The following is a 19,717-nucleotide window of genomic DNA, read 5'->3' on the forward strand; positions in this document are numbered from 1 at the left end:
CCTCATAAACAACATCTTGGATATTAGCTTAGCAATACTGTGTGTTAGCTGCAAATGTCACCGGGTTCGCCATGTTTATGCAACAGGGTCAACAATACTAATAAACAGTAGAATTCTAGGGCTTATGAAATTTTGTAGGAGTCTTGTGACCCCAATGCCAATGGGCAGCTCCACCCCGGGTGTTAAGCTTATGGGTCTATTGTCACCAATTTCCTAATGCATCCCTCTTTTTTGGCAGCAGGATGACATGAGCACTATTCAGATGGTGGAAGTGTCGGTCATGTTGCTGGAAAAAATAGTTTGCTGCTGCTAACATATCTGTTTATTATGTTCCAATAAGACTTGAAAAAGGAGCCAACTTACCCATTTGGTCCTGGTGCCTTCTCCGCTGCAATCTCACTGACCACCGCCAGCAATTCAGCTTCTGTGAACTCCTCTAAATGCTCAAGGTTGTGCCTGGTCAGTCCTAGTAGTTCCCAGTCTAAGGTCACATCTCTCGGTTCTGGGTGCCCAAAGTGTGTACTGAGCCTCTGAAATATGGCCTCTTCTTTCTCAGCATGTGTATGTAAAGTACTTCCTTGATGGTTTTGATTGGATGAAAATTTTCCTCTTTCTGCCAATGCCTGAAGGTGGAATAACTTGGAATTTACCTCAGCTACACAAGAATAACTAGCTGATGGTCCCACTGACTGAGCCAAGAAAGATATTATCCTATATAGTGACTGATAGTAGAAGTATACAACAAAACAATACCATCCGTGCTGCAGAGAGAAATGAAGCTGTTTTCGGTCAAATAGACATAAGCCAAGCACACCACACCATACTACCTACCATATATGCTTAGCTTAGGGGGCATTGCAACATCATGAGAATAATAACAACAATAGAACACAACATGCTGCCACGGCGCAAGGCCACCTTGATCCAGTCAGATCAGAGTTTACTAGATGCTGCACCGAGATACTTGGAATAGCGGGCTTGAGCAATGAGTTTGCCAGATTTCTTCTTCAGTTCCACGACGGCCACCCCTACCGCCTTGCCAGCACGCAGAACCTTCGCCTCGATATCAATCTCTTCCTGCGAAAACCAAACATGCCATGTCTGTCAGCACCTAAGATCCAAGTACACCAACATCCACAACAATTAAACTGAGAAATCAAAACTGAATATTTATTTAATAAATAGTTTGCATGCTCGTCCACACATACTTGGACAGAGGAAAAGGGGAAATGCACTGGCTAATGTCAAACTGTGAGATGGAGTGATCTCAATTCATAAACAAAAATGATGGAACCCTCTCATCCATTGATAACATCATAAAAAGGCTTCAGCGTGGTAATACAAGCAGAAACAGGAAAAGTGCTTATTCACAATGGTATGATGGCATACGGCACATAGCACAATCCTTGATTGACTTATTCATCAGCATCGGATGCAAGAGCACACAGTAGCTAGCAGGCATTTCATCTAAGATTAGATAGACTCTCATCATTTTGTTGCAGCCAATTGTTCCTTGTGGATAATTTGTCAGGAGTCAGCAGTAGTAAATACTAAATACTAGAGGGCAGGGCACCGGAGATGTCACCAACGTCGGCAAAAGCAGCATCAAGGTAGGAGATGTTCATCTCGAGGGGTGAGCCCCTGGTGCGGAGGCCGGCAGTGGTGAAGGCGGCGGAGGCAACCAGATCGACGAGGGAAGCGGTTGCGCCGCCGTGCAGGAAGCCGCCCGAGTTCTTGCATCGAGAATCAATTAGTCAGAAACCACACACACAGAGAGAAAGAGAGAGAGACGGGAGCAGAGCAGGCAAGCTTGCTGACGAGTAGCCTGGAGGGGACGGTGAAGTGGCAGAGAAGGGTGCCGGGCTGGAGGGCCTGGACGACGCGGATTCCCTTGAGGACGAAGGCGTCGTAGAACCCCGAGGGCAGGCTGGGCAGCTGCTCCGCCTCCGCCGGGGAGGTCTCCTCCAGCAGCCGCCGCGCCGTCAGCAGCGACTTGTCGTGCGTGCCGGAGGCCATCCCGATGCCCTCTTTCTCTACTACTAATAATTTATCGGTTCTTGGGTTGCGATTTGAGGACGACGACGGAGAGGGGAGGGAGAAGACGCCCTCCGTCCTTTTACGCTTTCAAAGGCAACTCACGTAACAAGCAGCAAGCAGGTAACGCCTTCCCACCCAGATGGCGGCGGCGGCGGAGATCAGGATGGCCGCCGTCTTCGGCGAGGCCAGGCCGGAGAACGGCGACCACGACGCCGATGCTCTCCCGCGCCGCCCCGTGCTCTTCCACGCCCACGCCCACTCCCAGGGCCCCCTCCGCGTCGTCGCCACCGACCTCCGCTCCCTCGCCTGGCACTGCTCCCTCGACCTCGACGACCTCCAAGACCTTGTACGTGTGCGTCGCATGCCTCCTCCTCTCATTCCCTAGGCCATCCCATCCCCGGCAGACCCTAGCCTAGTTCTTTCTCAGCAAGCATGCGAATCGAGTCCCAAATAGTGAAATTTCTCAGCGATTTCAGAATTTGTTGTCCAGTCCTGATGCGCGTCTTGTCTCGTGTGTGTTGGGTTCAAATCCGAACCATAAGCAAGATGACGTTGGCATCGGTGGCTCCTGCTCCGACTTCCTCGACTACCTCTATTCTTCCTTCTCCTCCGCCCAAGTCAAGCTCCTCTTCCCTGCCGCCCAAGGTATTCATTTCATCTCTTCTCCTGCTCCATCCTAGTCTAGTCTGGACAAGAACAATGCCACGGATTCACCTACCTTCAGTTCAACACGATGCCGTATGTTGCGCAGGTGCTGATACTGCTGAGCTTGTGGCTACCAAGGCAAAGGGGCTACCTCGCATCACAATCTCTCTCCATCCTGTTGCTACCTCTGCGCTCAAAGATGTCATTGCCGATTTCTCCCTTGCGCTTTATGCGTCTTACAAGACTAAGCAGGAACATGCATCCAGAGGTGGGTTCATGTCATTCGGACTTCTTCTTTTTATGACTAATTTGTTTTGGAATTTTGTTCCTCGTCTTTGTCCCCAATTCTCTTTTACTTCTTTTGCAGAACAAGAACGAGCGTCGCAGCTCATGGAAAGTCTAGCATCTGAAAGAGTAGGTTATCCCCCGCCACTACTTATAATTATGCTGCTGCTTGATGAATATAATTGGTGTAAAAAAAAAATCAAAGGCAGATTACTCAATCCGCCACACATTTGGCTGTCAGAATGCCAAGCAATTTAGGAGTCTACTCTAGGTTCGCATAGAATGCCAAAACAGTTTTTGGCAGCATAAAACCTGTCGCGTGGGTGCTTAATGTATAAATGCTTGTATCCAACAGTCCCTTCTTTTCCCGGAATCCTTCTGTGCCATGACAGTTCCAATATCTTGGTTTTGTGTATTAGCCTAGTGTTACAACAGATTAGATCTCTCTCTTAACTTTTCAAAAAAAAAGATTAGATACCTCTCTCGATCAATTGATGGAACCATTGTGGTTCATTACAATGTTAGGAGTATATGGCAAAGCACTCCATCCATTAGTTTTCTTGGTTCAATGTTTGGGTATTCTGAATGCATTATGATGATGTTTGTCCCCCGAAGCATTTATTGTTTCATTTGGCAGCAAAAAAATGAGGTAATGCAGAAACAATTGGAAGCCCTTTCGTTCCTTGACAAAAGGAAGGCAACAAAGCCAAAAGTGGTGGCTGATCAGGCTCCAAGTGTATCCGGTGCACCTCTAAGCTCGGATCAAGTTATTGTTCCTGTGCAGCAGCAAACATCAGGTTACATGGTTTCTTCTTGATGCGTAATTATTGCAAGTGAGAAGGAACCTAGAACTCTGTAAGCTAACGGATTTGCAAACCCGCAGTGGCTTCACCTAGCAAAGTTCCTCCAGCTAAAGCTACAAAGCGGGTATCCCATGTGTCTAGGAGGTTGTACAGTTTTATGTGGGTTTGAAGTTTTAACTATACCTTGCATCATGTTGGTACTGATGTTTGCTGTTGCTCTTTTAGGGCAAGGGTACGAGGAGCTTTGTTGCAAGATGCTGATGAAAATGATGATGGTAATTGTTAGATATTGCTGATTTACTGTCGTTGATTAACACAATTATTTGGCATGTAAACATGTTACATTTATTAGGTGTTGTGGTATGTCAAACTTGTAGTCGTCTACTATACGGTTCTGCTGCTCTACATGAGCTAGCTTGGTGGTGACTGCTGTTCCCCTCCAAGTGTTTCAGTTGCCAGAGCTTGTTTGTGCTTTCCACTGTTATACATCGTCTGGCCGGGCTAGCACATTTGAATTTGATCAGTCAGTCACACTGCGGCTTTTGAATTGACCATGCCCCCTCTGGAAGCGGGCATGGCCATGGCCATGCCCCCTCTGGCTCTGCTTCACTTGCACCTGACCCTGAGCACGGCGTAGCCCAGCACCCTGTAGACCGCCATGAAGGCCACCATGACCCCCACGTTGCGCCACCTGCACTCCTCGCCGAGCCCCTCGCGCCGCAACACCTCGTCCCCCGTCGCCACGCAGGCACCCAGCAGCCGCACCGCGCACCTCCCGCCGCCGGCGAACTCGTTCACCAGCAGCGCCTCGAACGGCCACTTGAAGAGCGACAGGTAGTGCATGAACACCCAGCACCCCGGCATGGCCGACCTGGCGATGAAGTAGCCCGAGAAGAGGAAGAAGGAGCCCATGACCCCCTGGATCGCCGCGTTGCCCACCACGAAGTCCGGCGCCGCCGCCGCGAAGCACACCACCACCGAGTTGGCCGTGTACAGGATGAGCCACACCACCAGCAGGAAGTAGCCGAACGCCGCCGCCGTGCGCCGCAGCCCCGCCAGCCAGTACACCGGCGCCGCGAACACCACGGCGAGCGCCAGCTGGAAGGGCAGGAACACCAGCGCGTTGGCCACCGCGTACGACGACACGCGGTACGCGCCCGACGACGTCTCCTTGGCCAGGATCTCGCGCTCCTGCAGGAAGATTGGCAGCGCCTCCGTCGTGGACGACAGCAGGAAGGTGAGCAGGAAGGCGAAGAGGCCCACGCGCTCCGCCACCTTGTCCTCGCCGAGGTCGTAGAAGATGGAGCCCAGCGCCAGCCCCGCCACCAGCATGCACACGGTGCGGCACGCGAAGAGCTGCCGCGTGCGCGCCACGTTCTTGAAGAAGCGCTGCGTCAGCACCGCCACCTCGCGCGCCCGCGAGTTGGCGTACGAATTGGTGGTGGGGACACATTCAGCCACCTCGTCGGCCACCTGCTGCTTGCTGTGCAGCTGGAACAGCTGCTGCAGCGTGCGCCGGGAGGACGCCGGCGCCTGCGGCTGCTGCGTGAGGCGGCGGCGGTGGGTGCGGAGCGCGTCGACCGAGTCGATGGAGAACTCGACGGCGTCGACGTGCGGGGGCAGAAGGAGGCCCGCGTCAGCGAGCAGGCAGCGCAGCTGATCGACGGTGCCGTGGTGGAGGACGGAGCCGGCGGCCAGCAGGAGGACGGAGTCGAACATCTTGACGATGCGCGCGCCCGGCTGGTGGATGCTGAGCAGCACGGTGCGGCCTCGCGTCTCGGCCATGGCGCGGAGCGCGCCGACGATCTGGAGCGCGGAGGCGCTGTCGAGGCCGGAGGTGGGCTCGTCGAGGATGAGCACCGCGGGGTCGTGGACGGCCTCGACGCCGATGGAGACGCGCCTCCGCTCCCCGCCGGAGAGGTCCTTGATCCTCGTGGCGGCGACGCGGCGCAGGGTGAGGTCGTCGAGGAGCGCGTCGACGCGGGCGTCCATGTCCTTGGCGGGCAGGGTCGCGCCGAGGCGGAGGCGAGCGCTGAAGAGCAGCGTCTCGCGCACGGTGAGCAGCGGGAAGAGGACGTCCCGCTGGGTGACGTAGCCGGAGACGCGGCGGAGGTCGGCGCTGGCGGCGGCGGCGCCGTCGAGGAGGAGCAGGTCGGGCGCCGGGGAGGGGGAGAGGCGGCCGGCGAGGATCTCGAGAAGGGTGGACTTGCCGGCGCCGCTGGGGCCGACGATGGCGAGCAGCTCGCCGGGGCGCGCGCGGCAGGTGACGTTGCGGAGCACGTGGCGGACGCCGCTGATGAGGTGGTGGTCTTGGGCGTCGTCGTCTGACCTGCTCCAGACCTTGAGAGGGGGCTGGGTGGAGACGGCGATGCGGTAGTTGATGCCGGTGGCCTGGATGTCGCAGCCGCCGGCGCGGGCTTTCTTGGTCGGCATGGCGGCGGCTACGCTATGCTTGATCTGCTGCTGCTGCTGCAAGTACTAGCTAGCTAGGTGGCTGAGCTCTAGCTAGCTAGGACATGCAGTAGTGATGGAGATCGGGAGAGCAGCTGCTCGCGCGGAAGGGGGATCGGAGGAGCTGATGATGAATGAATGGATGAGCTAGCTTCAGAGACTGAGGAACGACGCCGCTTTATATATTATTATTGTTACCGCAATGATGTTATTATATAGTAGTATTGTCTTTTGTACGTAGGCAGCTACTGGCTGTGTGCCGTATCTGTACGTAAATTACAAGCTGCTTTTTTATTGTTTTTTCTAATATATAAATACATAACATTTGTTACACAACTAGCTAGATGCATGCAATGTGGATCTAGAAAAAGCAAAACAATCTATATATAATTTAAAATTAAAATTTAAAACGGATGGAGTACGTGTACCAAGTGGCCGGTAGAACGTACAAGTAAAATGCATTGCAAGAGAGAACCAATCATACAACACGGATGCTAAAGCTGCCTATAGCTAGCTGTGGTTGGTCGTTGCCAGTTTCTGGTTGGGCTGCTGGAGCATCATCATCATCACATTACCAGGTTATTACAGTAAGTACGACGTCGACTCGAGTACAGTAAGTACTCCAAGGTTATTACCAGGCAAGGCATACTCATGCACGTCGTGGTTGCTTCTTCTTCGAGAAACTTCACGCACGCAACTCGAGGACCGAGATGATGGATGCGAATTCGTGGCCAGGGAAGACTCGCCGGTCGCCGTCGATCACAACCACCGTACTTTCCCCAAAATATCTCGCTCCTACTGTATAGTAAATCTTTGCTAGGACAGGATCGGAGTGACCATGGACGAGCTTAGCTTAGCTAGCTGCCGCCGGCCATGCCCCGCTGTGCTGTGTCTGTCGTGTGTTTTGGCTGGAGTGACCCGTGACCTCCTCGGCCTCGCACGAAACGACGGCCTTGCCCGCCCGTGAATCCTCCTCCCCACCAGGCCACCATCCATGCACCTCTCAACTACTGGCCAGGCAGGCCTACTAATAGTATTCTTCACGTGCGCTCAGGGCCAAGCAGCAGTCTTAACTAAAATAAAGACAATACCAGTAACCGAACATATACTATGTTCACACCCATTTTTTTGGGGGCAATCATACACCATGTGGTTATACGGTGACTGAGAGCATCACCAGCACCTCTCGTATCCTATATATTTTCTCCATTACCAATAATACCTTTTTATATTTTTTTGTAGCAAGTGCTGCACCAAACTCAGAGAGACAGGAGATGACATAAGTAGAATAGATAATAAAGCTAAACATATTAAGCATACGCATATGCATATGATCCATCCCATTTGTTCTTCACATCCAGCCAAATGGTTCAAACTATGATGTTGTCAGGTAGATTTAACATAACACATTATATATCTGCTGCCAATGTAATGTTATGCGTGTGAGTCTAATTTTAGCATGGCAATATACAGGACCAAAAGCAAAATAAATCAGCACAACAAAGCTTATCACTTTATGCAACAAAGATATCATCATCCACAGGAGCTACCCGACCCGGATTAGCACGGAAGTTAACAGCAGCTGCTTGCAGCCGCGTCAGCTTCCGGTGGCTTCTGTTTGAAAATGTTCTTCTTGGCCCCTGACGAAGCATCAGCTAGTAGGCTTGGCGTGTCTAATATCTGCAACGTGCACACAAGTCACCTCAATAACTGCAACTCATCTCCATCAATGATACAAAAGAATCGGCTAGACCAAAAACCATGCACCTTCCTCTTTTCATCTCGCTACTATGTAATGTATTGTATGTATACTAGCCTGCCCGAGGATTCGGCAGGTACAGTAAAGCCCTACTGTTTTCTGTCAGAACTAAGGCCAAAGAGACATTGCAAATAAGTAACAAGTCCACTAGAAAGTAACAAGAATACGCCCTGCTAGAAAGTAACAAGAATACGCTCTGGTACTTCAGACATTTGGTGAACATGTATTCTCTAGGTTTCAAATCTGTAGTTCAGAATATTGTGAAGAATAAAGCATACTTGATATGGGAACTACAAAAGTGTAATCTAAATAACATGGCCCAATACATACCTTTAGGACGAGTTCCTCAAAGCACTGTTCTACATTTACTTTTGTTTTCGCACTGCATTCCAGAAATAAACATCCGTATTCCCTAGCAAATTCGATTCCCTCTTTTTTTGTGACAGCCCTCTCACTTTCCTTCCAAAATGAAACATCAAATTAGATACAGCACAGTAAACTGTACAAAGATGGAAGGGGGTATCAAAAACTAAGTCAAAGGCATCTCCAATGTATAGAACTAACCCCCATTTCTTACATGGGAACATATCAGGTGCAAACCAACCTCTTCGTGCAAACTTCAATCTGGGCCACCAGATCAACATCCAAGGGGCATGGGGGATTGGATAATTTTACAATTAACCGCCCTCCTACTATCACACTTTTGCAAATCACCCCTCCCACTCCCCCTGCGCTGCCCCTTAGATGTTGATCCGATGATCCAGATTGAAGTTTGCACAATGAGGTTGGTTTGCACCTGATATATTCCCTTCATAGATAGTGCCCAAAACGTTTTATGTCACATTTTATATTGTCTCCAACGTATAGAACCAAGGGTTGAATACAAGCAGGATCATCCCTCACCCCTTCCTTTCTCTCTCCCACGCTCGCTATATTTTATTGCTTGGGCAGGTTCTATAGATAGAACCGGGTCTCCTATAGAACCAACCACACAATGTAACATTTAGTGTATGGGAACTGCTTAGAACCTTGGAGAGGCCACAGCATAGCTGCATAGTTGGAACAAAAATATCACATGTTTGTATGGAATTGGCAAGACTTATAATTGGTTTTAAGAAGTACCTTGTCTACTTTGTTTCCAACAAGCATCTTTATACAATCCTGGTTGGTTGAATACAGGTCAATTTCCTTTGCCCATATATCAGAAAGATTGGTAAATGTTTCTCGTCTTGTGACATCATACACTGCAAATTTGATGAGACATTAATTATCACGTGTCTCCATGCAAAAATTCAATGGAAAACCGACATTTAGCGACTCCAAAGTTATACAAATCTGGAAATAGAATTTCTGCACTTCCTTAACTGAAAGACGATCCCGTGTTATCAATTTAAACTTCAAAAAGCACAAGTACATACTAGTCATCAATTAGTGGCATAAAATTTGAAAGCAAAATTAACTGAAGGTTGAGTTCAAAATCGAACTTCACTTAAATACATTCAAGACTTTCCTCAATGATATGACATTACTTTTATCAGATGTATTGGCGTATGTCAAAAGGAACAGAAGAAGAAAAAAACAACAGTAAAAACTCCATAAACAATTCACATGAAAGTACAAATTCTCAGATCAAGGGTTACAAATAATACCCATAATGATTCCCTGTGCTCCTCTGTAGTATGAGCTGGTTAAGGTCCTAAATCTCTCCTGTCCAGCTGCATATGAGGTAGTCGGTCACAGAACAACATAAGCAATCATATTCGTGAATGTAACAGCTATGGGGAAAAGATGACTGAACTCAGAATAAGAATGATACTGCGATGGACAAGCACTTTGAAACATCTGGCTTAATTTTCTAATTGCAGGTATTAAGTAAATTGCACTCCCAATTCATCCCACCTTAATCAAGTCATACAGGAGGAAATAACTATACATCATAGCTAGTAAAAAGATACATGACATCAAATAAAAGATAGAATACAGTTCGCATGTTGAGAGCAACTTGGACATTTACGTGGTAAAACAAATTGGAAACAGGAGAATATGGTGAATGGATGGACAAATGATGCAGCACTAAAGTTTGTAAAGAAGGGGAATCTAATTAGCATTTCCTACAGCACTAGGCACAGATATTGATTCCTCTTATTTTTCACCAGGTAACCAGGGGTCCAATCTACGTTTCCTACTGCACTGAGCATAGATATCGCCAACATTTCAGTAAGCAAATAAATAGTGTGAATGACAAGCAAGCTAGTGTTTAGGGCCTGGCCAACAGTTGTGCCACTACAAAGTAACCGTGAGCATCAGACCAGTTGGACACTTGAGTCAAGCGGTGGATGCATGGCCACAAAAGGAAAAAGAAGAAACACTGTTCTGGGAGATGGTGCTGTACCTGTGTCCCAAATGGCAAGCTTGAGTTTCTTGCCACCAATGTTAACCATCTTCACCTTGAAGTCAACACCTGTAGCGGAATCGTATAGAGGTTGAGGTCAGAGGTCTAACTAATGCGGCGAGGCGATCAGATCGGGGGATGGAATCAGATTCGAAGAGGTCACCTATGGTGGGGGAGAGGTCCTCGAAGGAGTCGGCGGTGAAGCGGAGGAGGAGGCTGCTCTTGCCGACGCCGGAGTCGCCGATAAGCAGCAGCTTGAAGAGGTAGTCGAACTCAGGCTGCTGGCTCAGGCTGGAGGACGACGACGAATCCATGCGATTCGGATCGGGGCGGCGAGACGAGATCTAGGGTTTGATCTGCTTTCGGTTGCGGGCAACGCAAGACAAGGGAGGTGGGTGGAAGTCGGTCGGTCGGAACTCAGGCGTCCAGAAGTGGGTGGTGGTGGGTGGAAGCAGCACGAGTCCACCACCCAGCCCAGCAGCCACCAATACGCACGTGGTGGGCTGGGCTGGCCCTTCCTGGCCGGAATGCTATACACCTTCCGCTGCAATATTTTTTTCTTCAGCACCTTTCGGTGTTTAAGATTCGTGTGGAAATTTACATTCGTTGGATGAAGTTCATCCAGCAGCTGAGCTGAGAATATGACTACAAAAGTTGCCAAGACACTAGCAAATCCTTGAAACGAAACCAGCACATGTTACATCACAACAGCTGCAGGTACCCCACTCTAGCTAAAACATGAAAATTACATTATTCATGCTGCCACGGTGCGGGACTAGGGATGACAGAGGAATACTCCTGGATTGAGGCTATTCAACCAGTAGCTGCACAACAAAGATGATCGTGTGCAAGGTGACTCATGGTGTCAGCTGGGGACCCGCCTTCATCTCAACAGCATAATGCTGACTCCATTGAAAGGAGGGGAAATGGAGCCCTGTGCCGAGTCCTCCAAGACTCCACTAAAATGTGAGCTAGACAACTCACCTGCAAAATGAGAAAAAACAATTGTTATCGAGGTCTGTTATCAAGTTCTGTGCACATCAACATAAATTTGCAATCATTAAACCTCAAAGAAGTGACGGTGAACATATACTCTGAATCAGGTTCTGTGCACATCAACCGCGCACACTGAAGGAAATGAACCATCAGCTGTCGATGTGGAAGTATTAACAGTATTGGAGATGCAGTCCACAGAGTCTCGCTCAAACCTGGGCTCAAGATCAAACGGTTGCTCAACAGATATTTCATTGGACAACAGCATGCCACAGGAATCAGGACCCTCAGCAAGAGAAAAGGATAGGTCATTTAGCTCCAAGTATTGTTCAGTTCCACGTGCTTCCGGCATGCGGTGAATCAAGTGTTCACACGAGTCACGATGGTTAGAGTTGTTCACCACAGGCTGAGACGCAAGCTCATCCACTCCACAGAATATTGTTTCAATATCATCCAATAATTCTCCATCCTCATTATCATCGCCAGCAGTTGAGTCAGGCTGCATCGAAGCCGGAAACAAAAAGGTAAAGTTACTGGAGCTAACTCAAAGGACAGAGGACACAAACAGAAAGGAACCAGTCGTCAAAGAAATTACCAGTGAACCATCTTCAGCAGCAGTACATAGAAGATTTGTTGAGGAACATCTGATCATCTCAGCTAGCAGCTGTATGTGTATGCTCTCGATAGGAATATTGGAAGAAGGTCTGCTAGGATGAACACGATTGACAGCATGTTCATTGTTACTTTCTGACAAGGGGCCCAAAGAAACCTTGCCATCATAACTCACAGCCAGGTGTTGACCAGCAGAGTTCAACCCAACATGACTTGATTCAGGTGCACAGGGGGCCACAGAAGGTGCAAATGGTGAACACTCCGCATTGCTGGCATCATTCCAGTCCTCTTCATTGAATGGAGCACCATATTGTGCCCCAATCTTGGGTCCTAGACCGCTTTTCTGAAAAATTTTGCATAGAACACAGGCATCCTGCAAGGAGAAGGTGAAAAAGGAATTACAAAAAAAAACTTGACCTGCGGGGGGTAAGACTGCCCCCACGGCATTGTTTGAGAGGTAGAATGACCTTCTCACAGCAGGCCAAGAAAACCCCCGAACCCCTGCCCCACCCGTACACGGGGGCCCGTCGCCTTGTGAGTTAGGCCGGGCTCCACAGTGCTTTGGACATGAGGCAGGCGAGGAGGTTTTTTTAACCTCAGCCTGAAATTCGCTCCCACGAGGAGTCGAACCCAGGACCTGAGGAGTGCCGCTGGGTTCCTCTAACCAACTCAGCTAGAGGCCCTTTGGCAAAAAAAAAAAAAGGAATTACACACTAAACCATGCCACTTGTGACTCTCATTCAGCAAGGAGTTACGAACTATTCTGGCATGTTTGTGCCATCCTGTTCTCTACTTAATTAACAAATTCGTTCAGTTATGTAGGTTGGCAAATGATTCAGGGCTGCGAACTATGCTCAACCAAATACTCTTTAACTGCAAAACAGCCATAGGAGCTTTCCATTTGAGCCAGAAGGAAGGTTCCTGATCTATCAATTGAGGGAGCAAAAAGAACATTTTTTTCCTCCACATATTCAAATCACCTAGCACATTTTTAGAATTTCATCGGTTTTGTTCACTTTCCAAACTTCTCTATAAGAACCACATACAGCAAATGAGAGCAATCTGCCAAAACAAGGATAGATTTTAATCATATTATGCAAAAGAATCCATTTCATAAGGTTGGCTTCATACCAGTTTAACACCAGAAGCAGCTAGTTCCTCATCCTCCAGCCTATATTCATACATTACCCAGTCAGTTCTATCACCTCGTGGTGGCTTGCCAAGATGAAACACCAAAGTTCTCTTCATCCCAACAGTCCTAGAATTATAAAACACCGGCCTGTCCTTCCCAGTAGCTTTCCAATATCCAACTCCGGTTGACCTGTTAGTCCTTAACCCACTAGAATATTTCCTATCGCGTGGGCAAAAGAAATACCACACTAGATCGTTACTCTCCAAGGAAGCTTTCTCTACAAGAAGCAAAAAACAAGTGATGATAAGCCTGAACAGTTTAAGGACCGTCATCTGAAAGTAAGATACCTACAGCCAAATGTAAATGTACAGGAGAACCAATACTGCAAATGAAGCAAACAATACAGTGATGCATGCAATGGTACCGTTCCTTTTGGCTCCTAAATATGCAGAAATTAAGTGAAACAGTTCTGGTCCAATACCTGGAAGATCCCAAGGGGCGAACTTGTATAGATCAATCTCCGTAATAGCATTGCAGCGTAAATGTTTTCCCAACAACTTCCTCTTTAAATAGTAGACGGTGAGTTCTACATCAGTTGGGTGAAACCGGAATCCTGGAGGAAGCGATGTCTTGGCCATAGGGAGAATATTGCGGTTCTCTTTGCAGTAGTAAGATAGATAATAACGAGATACAAAATTGGAAATAAAGAAGGAAATGGTCTGGTTGTAGCTAGAGAAGAAGAAACGTCCTTGGTTGAAGCAGCAAGGTAGTGAAATCTGCAACGTGCAGTATAACAAAGATCGACAAGTATTAAGTCCAATGTCGAAATATAGTGGGGCGCCAGAAGCGTCCGTGGCATCCACACCAGAGAAAGCAGGGGCAATCCTTTTCTGTGATGTCAAAAGACATCTGAAAGTCCTGCATGAAAGAGTGCGTGGGTGTGTTAGGAAAACTGCCTGTCTTGTATGACAAAATGAGATAGCCTGAAGAAGCACGAGTGGCACTACTGGAATATGTGGGTGTGTGTAGTCTCTTGTCAGATCAATGCAGAAGTAGCCATCGATTGGAGCGGATTGGAATGGGGATGCGATGGCAACTGCAGTGCAGATGCAGGTATGAGCAGTGATCCGTTGGCAACCAAATTTAGTCCGTCCGAGAAGGAACAGTGCGTTGGACCAATGCTCCGGAGACGCGGGTAGCAATGATTGGGGGACGTTCACCGCGATGCGATGAAATGGGATGAACCCTAGATAAACAACAGGGGGGGGGGGGCAAACTGAATAATGTAAGAGGTATTTGAGGAGAGATCCAGGTCCTAGCCAGAGGAAGAGCACGAGGAATGGAGGCGGCGCGAGGAGACTTACGATGGGGAGGCGTCAGCGGTGGGGCTGGGAGCGCTGCCGCTGAAGCCGCCGTGGCGACAGGTACGGTGGTGGGGTTGCTTGCAATAGATTGCGGCGGCGCCGCCACCCTAGCTTAGCCACAGTGGAGAAGCGCAGAGGAGAGACACCAAGGCCGGCGAAGGCTGCTGAACCTCCACAGCGCTGCGCTGCACTGGCGCCGCCTGACTAGGTATGAAAACGAACGGAAAAAATCCTGTTTCCGTCCGGCCGTATTTCTATATTTGTCTCATATTTATAGTTAAACGGAAACATGACGGAAAATTCCGGAAATGGGACGGAAAACGGATTAAGAGTATCCGGGAATGGGATGGGATACGGGAGAGGGTCTATCCCGCCCGTTTTACCAGGACCCCGTTTTCTACCGAGATGGACCCGTATTCATTCCGTTTTCGAACTATAGGGGATGGGCTAAATAACTAAGCCTACCATATACTAGTCCAACCCAACACAGATCCAAAAAGCCAGCCTATCATCCTTCCACTGATCCGCGTTACATGCCCCCTCAAACCCAAACCCCCCTACCCCAGCCGCCACCCCTCAATCCCTCACCTCACGAGAGACCCTTGTCTCTGGCGGCCGCTGCCCGTTCGTCCCCCTGGTGGCCGCTGCCCCGCAAGCTACCACAGTGCCTTCGGGGTCTGAGCTCCGGCCGCACGACTCGCCTGGCGCCTCCGGCGGTCCAGCCTCGGTCTTCACAGCGCTGCCTGACTCATGCGCTGCGCCTTTTTTTTATTTTTATATTTTTCAAAATCATTTTTTATAGAAATATATTTTCAGTTTCATAATTTACAGATTTATACCCCTACCGCCCGGCTGCGGGGCGGCCGGCCCCCTGCCGCCCTACCGCCCGGCGGCAGGGCGGCAGGGATTTTAATATAAATAAAATTTATTTTTAATCGCATTTTGGCCCCTGGGGAGGCTGCCGCCCGGTAGGGGGCGGCAGGCCTCTCCCGCAGGTTAAACCTTGACCGTCAGTGCGGCAGTGCGGTATTAAATGTGGTTTTAAATATTTTGGATAGAAATAAAAACCGTTAGTAAAGTAGATGAATATGAAAAGTATAACTTAGCAATTCATACACATACGCAACTGAGAACGAAATATGTGATGCATGAGAATGAAATAAGTATAACATGACGACATGTCCATAACAAAAATACAGAAACAACTAGTTATACACATACGCAACTGAGGACCATACAAAGAGCTTCTAGTTGTTTCTGCTTCTAGTTGTTTCTGTATTTTTGTTATGGAGATGTCGTCATGTTATTCTTATTTTGTTATCATGCATCATCTATTTCGTTCTCAGTTGCGTATGTGTATGAATTGCTAAGTTATACTTTTCATATTCATCTACTTTACTAACGGTTTTTATTTCTATCTAAAATATTTAAAACCACATCTAATGCCGCACTGACGGTCAAGATTTAACCTGCGGGAAGGGCCTGCCGCCCCCCTGCTGGGCGACGGGTAGGCCTACCGCCCCGCCACCGGGCGGCGGGTACCTGCCGCGGCAGCCTCCCCCAGGGGCCAAAATGTAATTAAAAATAAATTTTATTTACATTAAGGTCCCTATGGACGGGATATAAATCTGTAAATTATAAAACTGAAAATATATTTCTGTAAAAAAATAATTTTAAAAAATATATATAAAAAAAACGCCATGCGCTGCCGCCCATCGATGCCCGCGACCGCGAGGCCACGACCTTAGGCTGCGGAGCCTGACGCCCACCTGGTTGGCACTTATTTTATTACTATGTTGTTGAATTGGTTTGTTTATTGTTGGATTTTTCTATGGTTTGTGGACTATGTGATGTGGACTACTTTTGCTACTAATTGCTATGCACATTCCCTCGAAACAAATTGCTATGCACATGTTGCTAGTTTATACTTCGAATCATTGAATATGTAAGGTATCACGATATATATATGTCTTGTAACGTGTCATCCCGGTGTAAGTTGTCATCCCGGTGCAAGTTTCCGGTTCCCGTCCCATTTCCGTTGTATTCCCGTTCGTATTTGTTTATTTCCGTATACCCGTTTATCCCGGTTCCCGTCCCATTTCCGGTAAAAAAATACAGCAACGGAAATTGGAGAGGAGTTTTCCCGCCCGTTCCCGTCCATTTTCATCCTTAGCCCTGGCGACCTCCTCCCTCCTCCTCCTCCGTCCTCGGTTCCTCCCCGAGGCTCCCCGCAATTCCTCCAACCTGCCAATCAATACGGGGTTTGCTTGGGCTGGGCCAGATCTAATGGGCCGAAATGTTGCTTGTTTGTGTTGGCCCCCTGTTTTCATTTCATCAAGCTCTCCCGTACTCCATCATAAATAAGAGAGTATAAAAACCCCTAAAAAAGTTAAAATATATGGTTGTCTTAAGATGTCATCTATGTCTCTAAACTCTTAAAGTATATTTTTAGATTCTGAACTTGCCCGGAGGTGTCATCCGGATCCCTAAACTCTTCAAGATGCATCTTCAGGTCTCCAAACTTATCTCAATGTGTCATTTCGATCCCTAAACTCTCAAGGTGATTTTTTTGTATGCTAAAAATTGCTATTAGTTGATTGTATTCAAAATAGGCTGTTTATTAAACTATTTTTCAGCCTATTCTTTGAAATCGTATAACTAAAACCATTTTAATTCTGAATTAGCTGCTTATTAATCATACATCATGGGTTAATCTTGAAATTTGATATCAACAATGGATAGTATAGTTTTCTTGTTTAACATGGGGATATCAATGCTAATCCTGAGTATTTCCTACTAACTATTTATTTGCATGCGCTTTGTATAAATTTATTAAGATAATTTGTTCCCATTCTCTATAAAAATCAAAATAGCAATTTTATTAAATTTAGAGTAGCAAAGGAAGTTTTCATCAACTTAAAGTAGCTAAACAATATTTATCTTAAATTCAAAATAGCATCTTGAGAGTTTAGGGATCTGCATGACATCAAGAGACAAGTTTATGGATTTAAAAATAAATTTTGTAAGATTAGGAACCAATTTTGTAAGATTAGGAACCTATATGACACCTTGGAAAGTTCAGAAATCTGAAAATGCCTTTTAAGAGTTTTAGGACCTAAATGACACATCAGAACAAGTTTAGGGACTGCTGGTATACATTACTCTAAATAAAAAATACACCAAAATGTGTATGAAAATTTGAACAAAAAATTTGTATGATGGAGGAGTTTTATGAGAATTAAATTTTCTTACTTTTTGACTGAATTAGCACCTACAATATCAGTTAATCTATCTATTGTAATATAAAAATGGATATCTTGCCATGCAGTGTATTCATGGCAGCCGCCAGTTAGTCGAAGACGAAAAGCTCGTTGCATTGAGAGCACTTGAGCAATGCCCGATGGAAAGGAATAAAATCATACATGCATGCAATGTACTTCCTTCGTTTTAAATCCATTTTAAAATGTAAATTATTTTTAATTTTCTTGAAGAGTCAAACTATTTTTATGTTTAACTAAAATTATAAAAACAAATTATAAAGATTTATAACATTAAATAGATATGTATATTTAATAAAGAACCTAATGATACTCAGCCGCTGCCAAAAATAGCATCGACTGCATGCAGGCCAATGCAACCGACGATCGATTCCATTGCCGCCTGCTTCGCTAATCGTTAGCTACCTGCCTGCCTATTCTTAGTGTCTTGGCGACTTAACCCGGCCCGATCCTGATGGATAGTCGTCGTCTGTGCATGCTAATATAATATAGATATTGTTGGTTCGACGAATTCATCATCAGATTCTCAGCTCCCTCCCATCGCCAGCAGCGACGACATATATACATATACATACAGGATGGCTTCCTTCGGCGAGGCCCCCGCCGGTGACGCCGGCAGCGGCGACAAGATCTTCCGCACCAAGTGCGCGCAGTGCCACACTGTGGAACGCGGCGGCGCGCACAAGCAGGGGCCGAACCTACACGGCCTCTTCGGCCGCCAGTCCGGCACCACCCCCGGCTACGCCTACTCAACGGCCAACAAGAACATGGCCGTCGTCTGGGAGGAAGGCACCCTCTACGACTACCTGCTCAACCCCAAGAAGTACATCCCCGGCACCAAGATGGTCTTCCCGGGGCTCAAGAAACCCAAGGAACGCACCGACCTCATCGCCTACCTCAAGGATGCTACAGCGGCTTAATTTAATGGATCGATATTTATGTTTAATTAACTTTCACACCACGGGTTAATTACTTATTTGTTAGTTCAACGTACGGTAGCAGCCACTGCACGTGTAACAATGAATATCTGTTGTTACTTATTATGCACATTTTTTTTCTTGAGATCGAACTGTGTCAATTCATTATATAGAATTTATTGATAAAAGATTATTGTTACCTATTGCCGCCAATTCTAATGGCTACCGCCGAGTCATTGGAAAAACCACTAGATGAAAAGGCAATATTTGATAACGCTCTATGATTCGGTGGTGCGTGAATAAAATCAGACGATAAAAAAAATTTAGCACCACGGAGCAGTGGCGAAGCCAGCGCGAGAAATGACCTAGGGCGGAGCGCAGCGACCGGCGGCAGCCGACAGTGAGGGGGCCGCCCGGCCGTCGCGACGGCAGCCCGCAGCCGGTAGCGAGGGGGCGCCCGGCGCCCCGGCAAGCACGGCGGCAGGTGTCGAGTAGCGGAGGGCGACAGCGGTAGGTCAGTAGGTGGCGAGCGGCGGAGGGCGGGGACCATGGCGAGCGGCGGCGGGCGACAATGGTAGGTGGCGAGAGGCGGAGGGCGCGGTGTAGAGCGGATTACGGTGGGGAGATGGCCAGACGGGGATGGATGGACTCGTCGCTCGCGTGCAGCCGTCAAATATTAACCTACCCTATCCCGTCGCAGTGTTGCTGGGCTGAAGACTCAAGTCTGGCTATACCGCCATGGAGAAGGCCGCGGCCCAGTCCACTGTCCAGCCAAGGAGAAGAAGTTAGCCCATGACGACGAGGCCACCACGGATGCACCTACGGCTCGCTGCGGGTGGCGTCGTCCTCGCCTCCGGTGGCCGGTGCGGGGGTCGCCGGGTGGGAACTGGCCTGGAGCCCGGCTAGAGGGACCTAGGGCGGCTGCCCGGGCTCGCCCTAGTGGTGGCTTCGCCACTGCCACGGAGCCACGTCAGGAATACATTGGACTCACAATTGTCAGAGAGCATATCAAGCAGTGAGTGACGAAGTCTTAAGCACCTATTGAATCG

The 19,717-nt window shown here is 48.1% G+C and overlaps 6 protein-coding genes across 13 annotated transcripts; 2 read left to right on the plus strand and 4 right to left on the minus strand.

Annotated features, from left to right (window-relative positions):
* Window positions 1-690: 690 nt before the first annotated feature.
* LOC120683696 (acyl-coenzyme A thioesterase 13-like) lies at window positions 691-2,378 on the minus strand. The gene is made up of 3 exons (XM_039965791.1): window positions 1,819-2,378; window positions 1,590-1,733; window positions 691-1,077 (listed from the first exon to the last, which is right to left on the minus strand). Exons 1-3 carry the CDS (start codon window positions 2,014-2,016, stop codon window positions 934-936), a joined length of 486 nt encoding a protein of 161 aa, XP_039821725.1. The 5' UTR covers window positions 2,017-2,378; the 3' UTR covers window positions 691-933.
* Window positions 2,101-4,282, plus strand: LOC120683693. 3 transcript variants are annotated; one of them, XM_039965786.1, is made up of 7 exons: window positions 2,119-2,383; window positions 2,580-2,682; window positions 2,789-2,950; window positions 3,050-3,096; window positions 3,605-3,764; window positions 3,851-3,914; window positions 3,996-4,282. In XM_039965786.1, exons 1-7 carry the CDS (start codon window positions 2,177-2,179, stop codon window positions 4,054-4,056), a joined length of 804 nt encoding a protein of 267 aa, XP_039821720.1. In that variant the 5' UTR covers window positions 2,119-2,176; the 3' UTR covers window positions 4,057-4,282. The 3 variants fall into 3 exon arrangements, with proteins under 3 accessions (XP_039821717.1, XP_039821720.1, XP_039821719.1); XM_039965785.1 differs by having other exon boundaries at window positions 2,143-2,383; window positions 2,762-2,950; window positions 3,996-4,244; XM_039965783.1 differs by having other exon boundaries at window positions 2,101-2,383; window positions 2,789-3,096.
* On the minus strand, window positions 4,058-6,548 carry LOC120683688 (ABC transporter G family member 5-like). Its single transcript, XM_039965773.1, has one exon. The coding sequence runs from the start codon at window positions 6,201-6,203 to the stop codon at window positions 4,377-4,379; it is 1,827 nt and encodes a 608-aa protein (XP_039821707.1). The 5' UTR covers window positions 6,204-6,548; the 3' UTR covers window positions 4,058-4,376.
* Window positions 6,549-7,501: 953 nt separating this feature from the next.
* Window positions 7,502-10,825, minus strand: LOC120683694 (ras-related protein RABC1-like). Of its 2 annotated transcripts, XM_039965787.1 has the most exons (6): window positions 10,536-10,825; window positions 10,373-10,441; window positions 9,630-9,695; window positions 9,103-9,224; window positions 8,311-8,439; window positions 7,502-7,901 (listed from the first exon to the last, which is right to left on the minus strand). In XM_039965787.1, the coding sequence occupies exons 1-6, from the start codon at window positions 10,684-10,686 to the stop codon at window positions 7,794-7,796; spliced, it is 645 nt and encodes a 214-aa protein (XP_039821721.1). In that variant the 5' UTR covers window positions 10,687-10,825; the 3' UTR covers window positions 7,502-7,793. The 2 variants fall into 2 exon arrangements, with proteins under 2 accessions (XP_039821721.1, XP_039821722.1); XM_039965788.1 differs by lacking the exons at window positions 7,502-7,901; window positions 8,311-8,439 and adding an exon at window positions 8,491-9,029 and having other exon boundaries at window positions 10,536-10,815.
* Window positions 10,826-10,962: 137 nt separating this feature from the next.
* On the minus strand, window positions 10,963-14,686 carry LOC120683690 (NAC transcription factor 32-like). Of its 5 annotated transcripts, none has more exons than XM_039965779.1 (7): window positions 14,474-14,686; window positions 13,591-14,027; window positions 13,109-13,386; window positions 11,961-12,350; window positions 11,581-11,864; window positions 11,466-11,500; window positions 10,963-11,356 (listed from the first exon to the last, which is right to left on the minus strand). In XM_039965779.1, the coding sequence occupies exons 2-6, from the start codon at window positions 13,745-13,747 to the stop codon at window positions 11,488-11,490; spliced, it is 1,122 nt and encodes a 373-aa protein (XP_039821713.1). In that variant the 5' UTR covers window positions 13,748-14,027; window positions 14,474-14,686; the 3' UTR covers window positions 10,963-11,356; window positions 11,466-11,487. The 5 variants fall into 5 exon arrangements, with proteins under 5 accessions (XP_039821713.1, XP_039821712.1, XP_039821711.1 ...); XM_039965778.1 differs by having other exon boundaries at window positions 11,439-11,500; window positions 14,474-14,685; XM_039965777.1 differs by having other exon boundaries at window positions 11,466-11,864; window positions 14,474-14,684.
* Window positions 14,687-18,300: 3,614 nt separating this feature from the next.
* Window positions 18,301-18,811, plus strand: LOC120680669 (cytochrome c-like). The gene has a single exon (XM_039962179.1). It carries the CDS (start codon window positions 18,330-18,332, stop codon window positions 18,669-18,671), a length of 342 nt encoding a protein of 113 aa, XP_039818113.1. The 5' UTR covers window positions 18,301-18,329; the 3' UTR covers window positions 18,672-18,811.
* Window positions 18,812-19,717: the final 906 nt, after the last annotated feature.

This window comes from Panicum virgatum, chromosome 7N (assembly GCF_016808335.1).
Source record: "Panicum virgatum strain AP13 chromosome 7N, P.virgatum_v5, whole genome shotgun sequence".
Taxonomy (NCBI): domain Eukaryota; kingdom Viridiplantae; phylum Streptophyta; class Magnoliopsida; order Poales; family Poaceae; genus Panicum; species Panicum virgatum.

What these genes read in the sequence shown, in the direction of transcription:
- LOC120683696 (XM_039965791.1), bottom strand. Translation starts at nt 2,016, where the DNA reads ATGGCCTCCGGCACGCACGACAAGTCGCTGCTGACGGCGCGGCGGCTG. An exon ending in CCGTCCCCTCCAGGCTACTC is followed by an intron (nt 1,734 to 1,818) that starts GTCAGCAAGCTT and finishes TCTCGATGCAAG; the next exon opens with AACTCGGGCGGCTTCCTGCA. An exon ending in TTGATGCTGCTTTTGCCGAC is followed by an intron (nt 1,078 to 1,589) that starts GTTGGTGACATC and finishes TGGTTTTCGCAG; the next exon opens with GAAGAGATTGATATCGAGGC.
- LOC120683693 (XM_039965783.1), top strand. Translation starts at nt 2,177, where the DNA reads ATGGCGGCGGCGGCGGAGATCAGGATGGCCGCCGTCTTCGGCGAGGCC. An exon ending in CCTCTTCCCTGCCGCCCAAG is followed by an intron (nt 2,683 to 2,788) that starts GTATTCATTTCA and finishes TATGTTGCGCAG; the next exon opens with GTGCTGATACTGCTGAGCTT. An exon ending in TGTGCAGCAGCAAACATCAG is followed by an intron (nt 3,765 to 3,850) that starts GTTACATGGTTT and finishes GCAAACCCGCAG; the next exon opens with TGGCTTCACCTAGCAAAGTT.
- LOC120683688 (XM_039965773.1), bottom strand. Translation starts at nt 6,203, where the DNA reads ATGCCGACCAAGAAAGCCCGCGCCGGCGGCTGCGACATCCAGGCCACC.
- LOC120683694 (XM_039965787.1), bottom strand. Translation starts at nt 10,686, where the DNA reads ATGGATTCGTCGTCGTCCTCCAGCCTGAGCCAGCAGCCTGAGTTCGAC. An exon ending in GGACCTCTCCCCCACCATAG is followed by an intron (nt 10,442 to 10,535) that starts GTGACCTCTTCG and finishes ATTCCGCTACAG; the next exon opens with GTGTTGACTTCAAGGTGAAG. An exon ending in TTGAGGAACTCGTCCTAAAG is followed by an intron (nt 7,902 to 8,310) that starts GTATGTATTGGG and finishes TGCACGTTGCAG; the next exon opens with ATATTAGACACGCCAAGCCT.
- LOC120683690 (XM_039965777.1), bottom strand. Translation starts at nt 13,747, where the DNA reads ATGGCCAAGACATCGCTTCCTCCAGGATTCCGGTTTCACCCAACTGAT. An exon ending in CGCCCCTTGGGATCTTCCAG is followed by an intron (nt 13,387 to 13,590) that starts GTATTGGACCAG and finishes TGCTTCTTGTAG; the next exon opens with AGAAAGCTTCCTTGGAGAGT. An exon ending in CTGCTGAAGATGGTTCACTG is followed by an intron (nt 11,865 to 11,960) that starts GTAATTTCTTTG and finishes GCTTCGATGCAG; the next exon opens with CCTGACTCAACTGCTGGCGA.
- LOC120680669 (XM_039962179.1), top strand. Translation starts at nt 18,330, where the DNA reads ATGGCTTCCTTCGGCGAGGCCCCCGCCGGTGACGCCGGCAGCGGCGAC.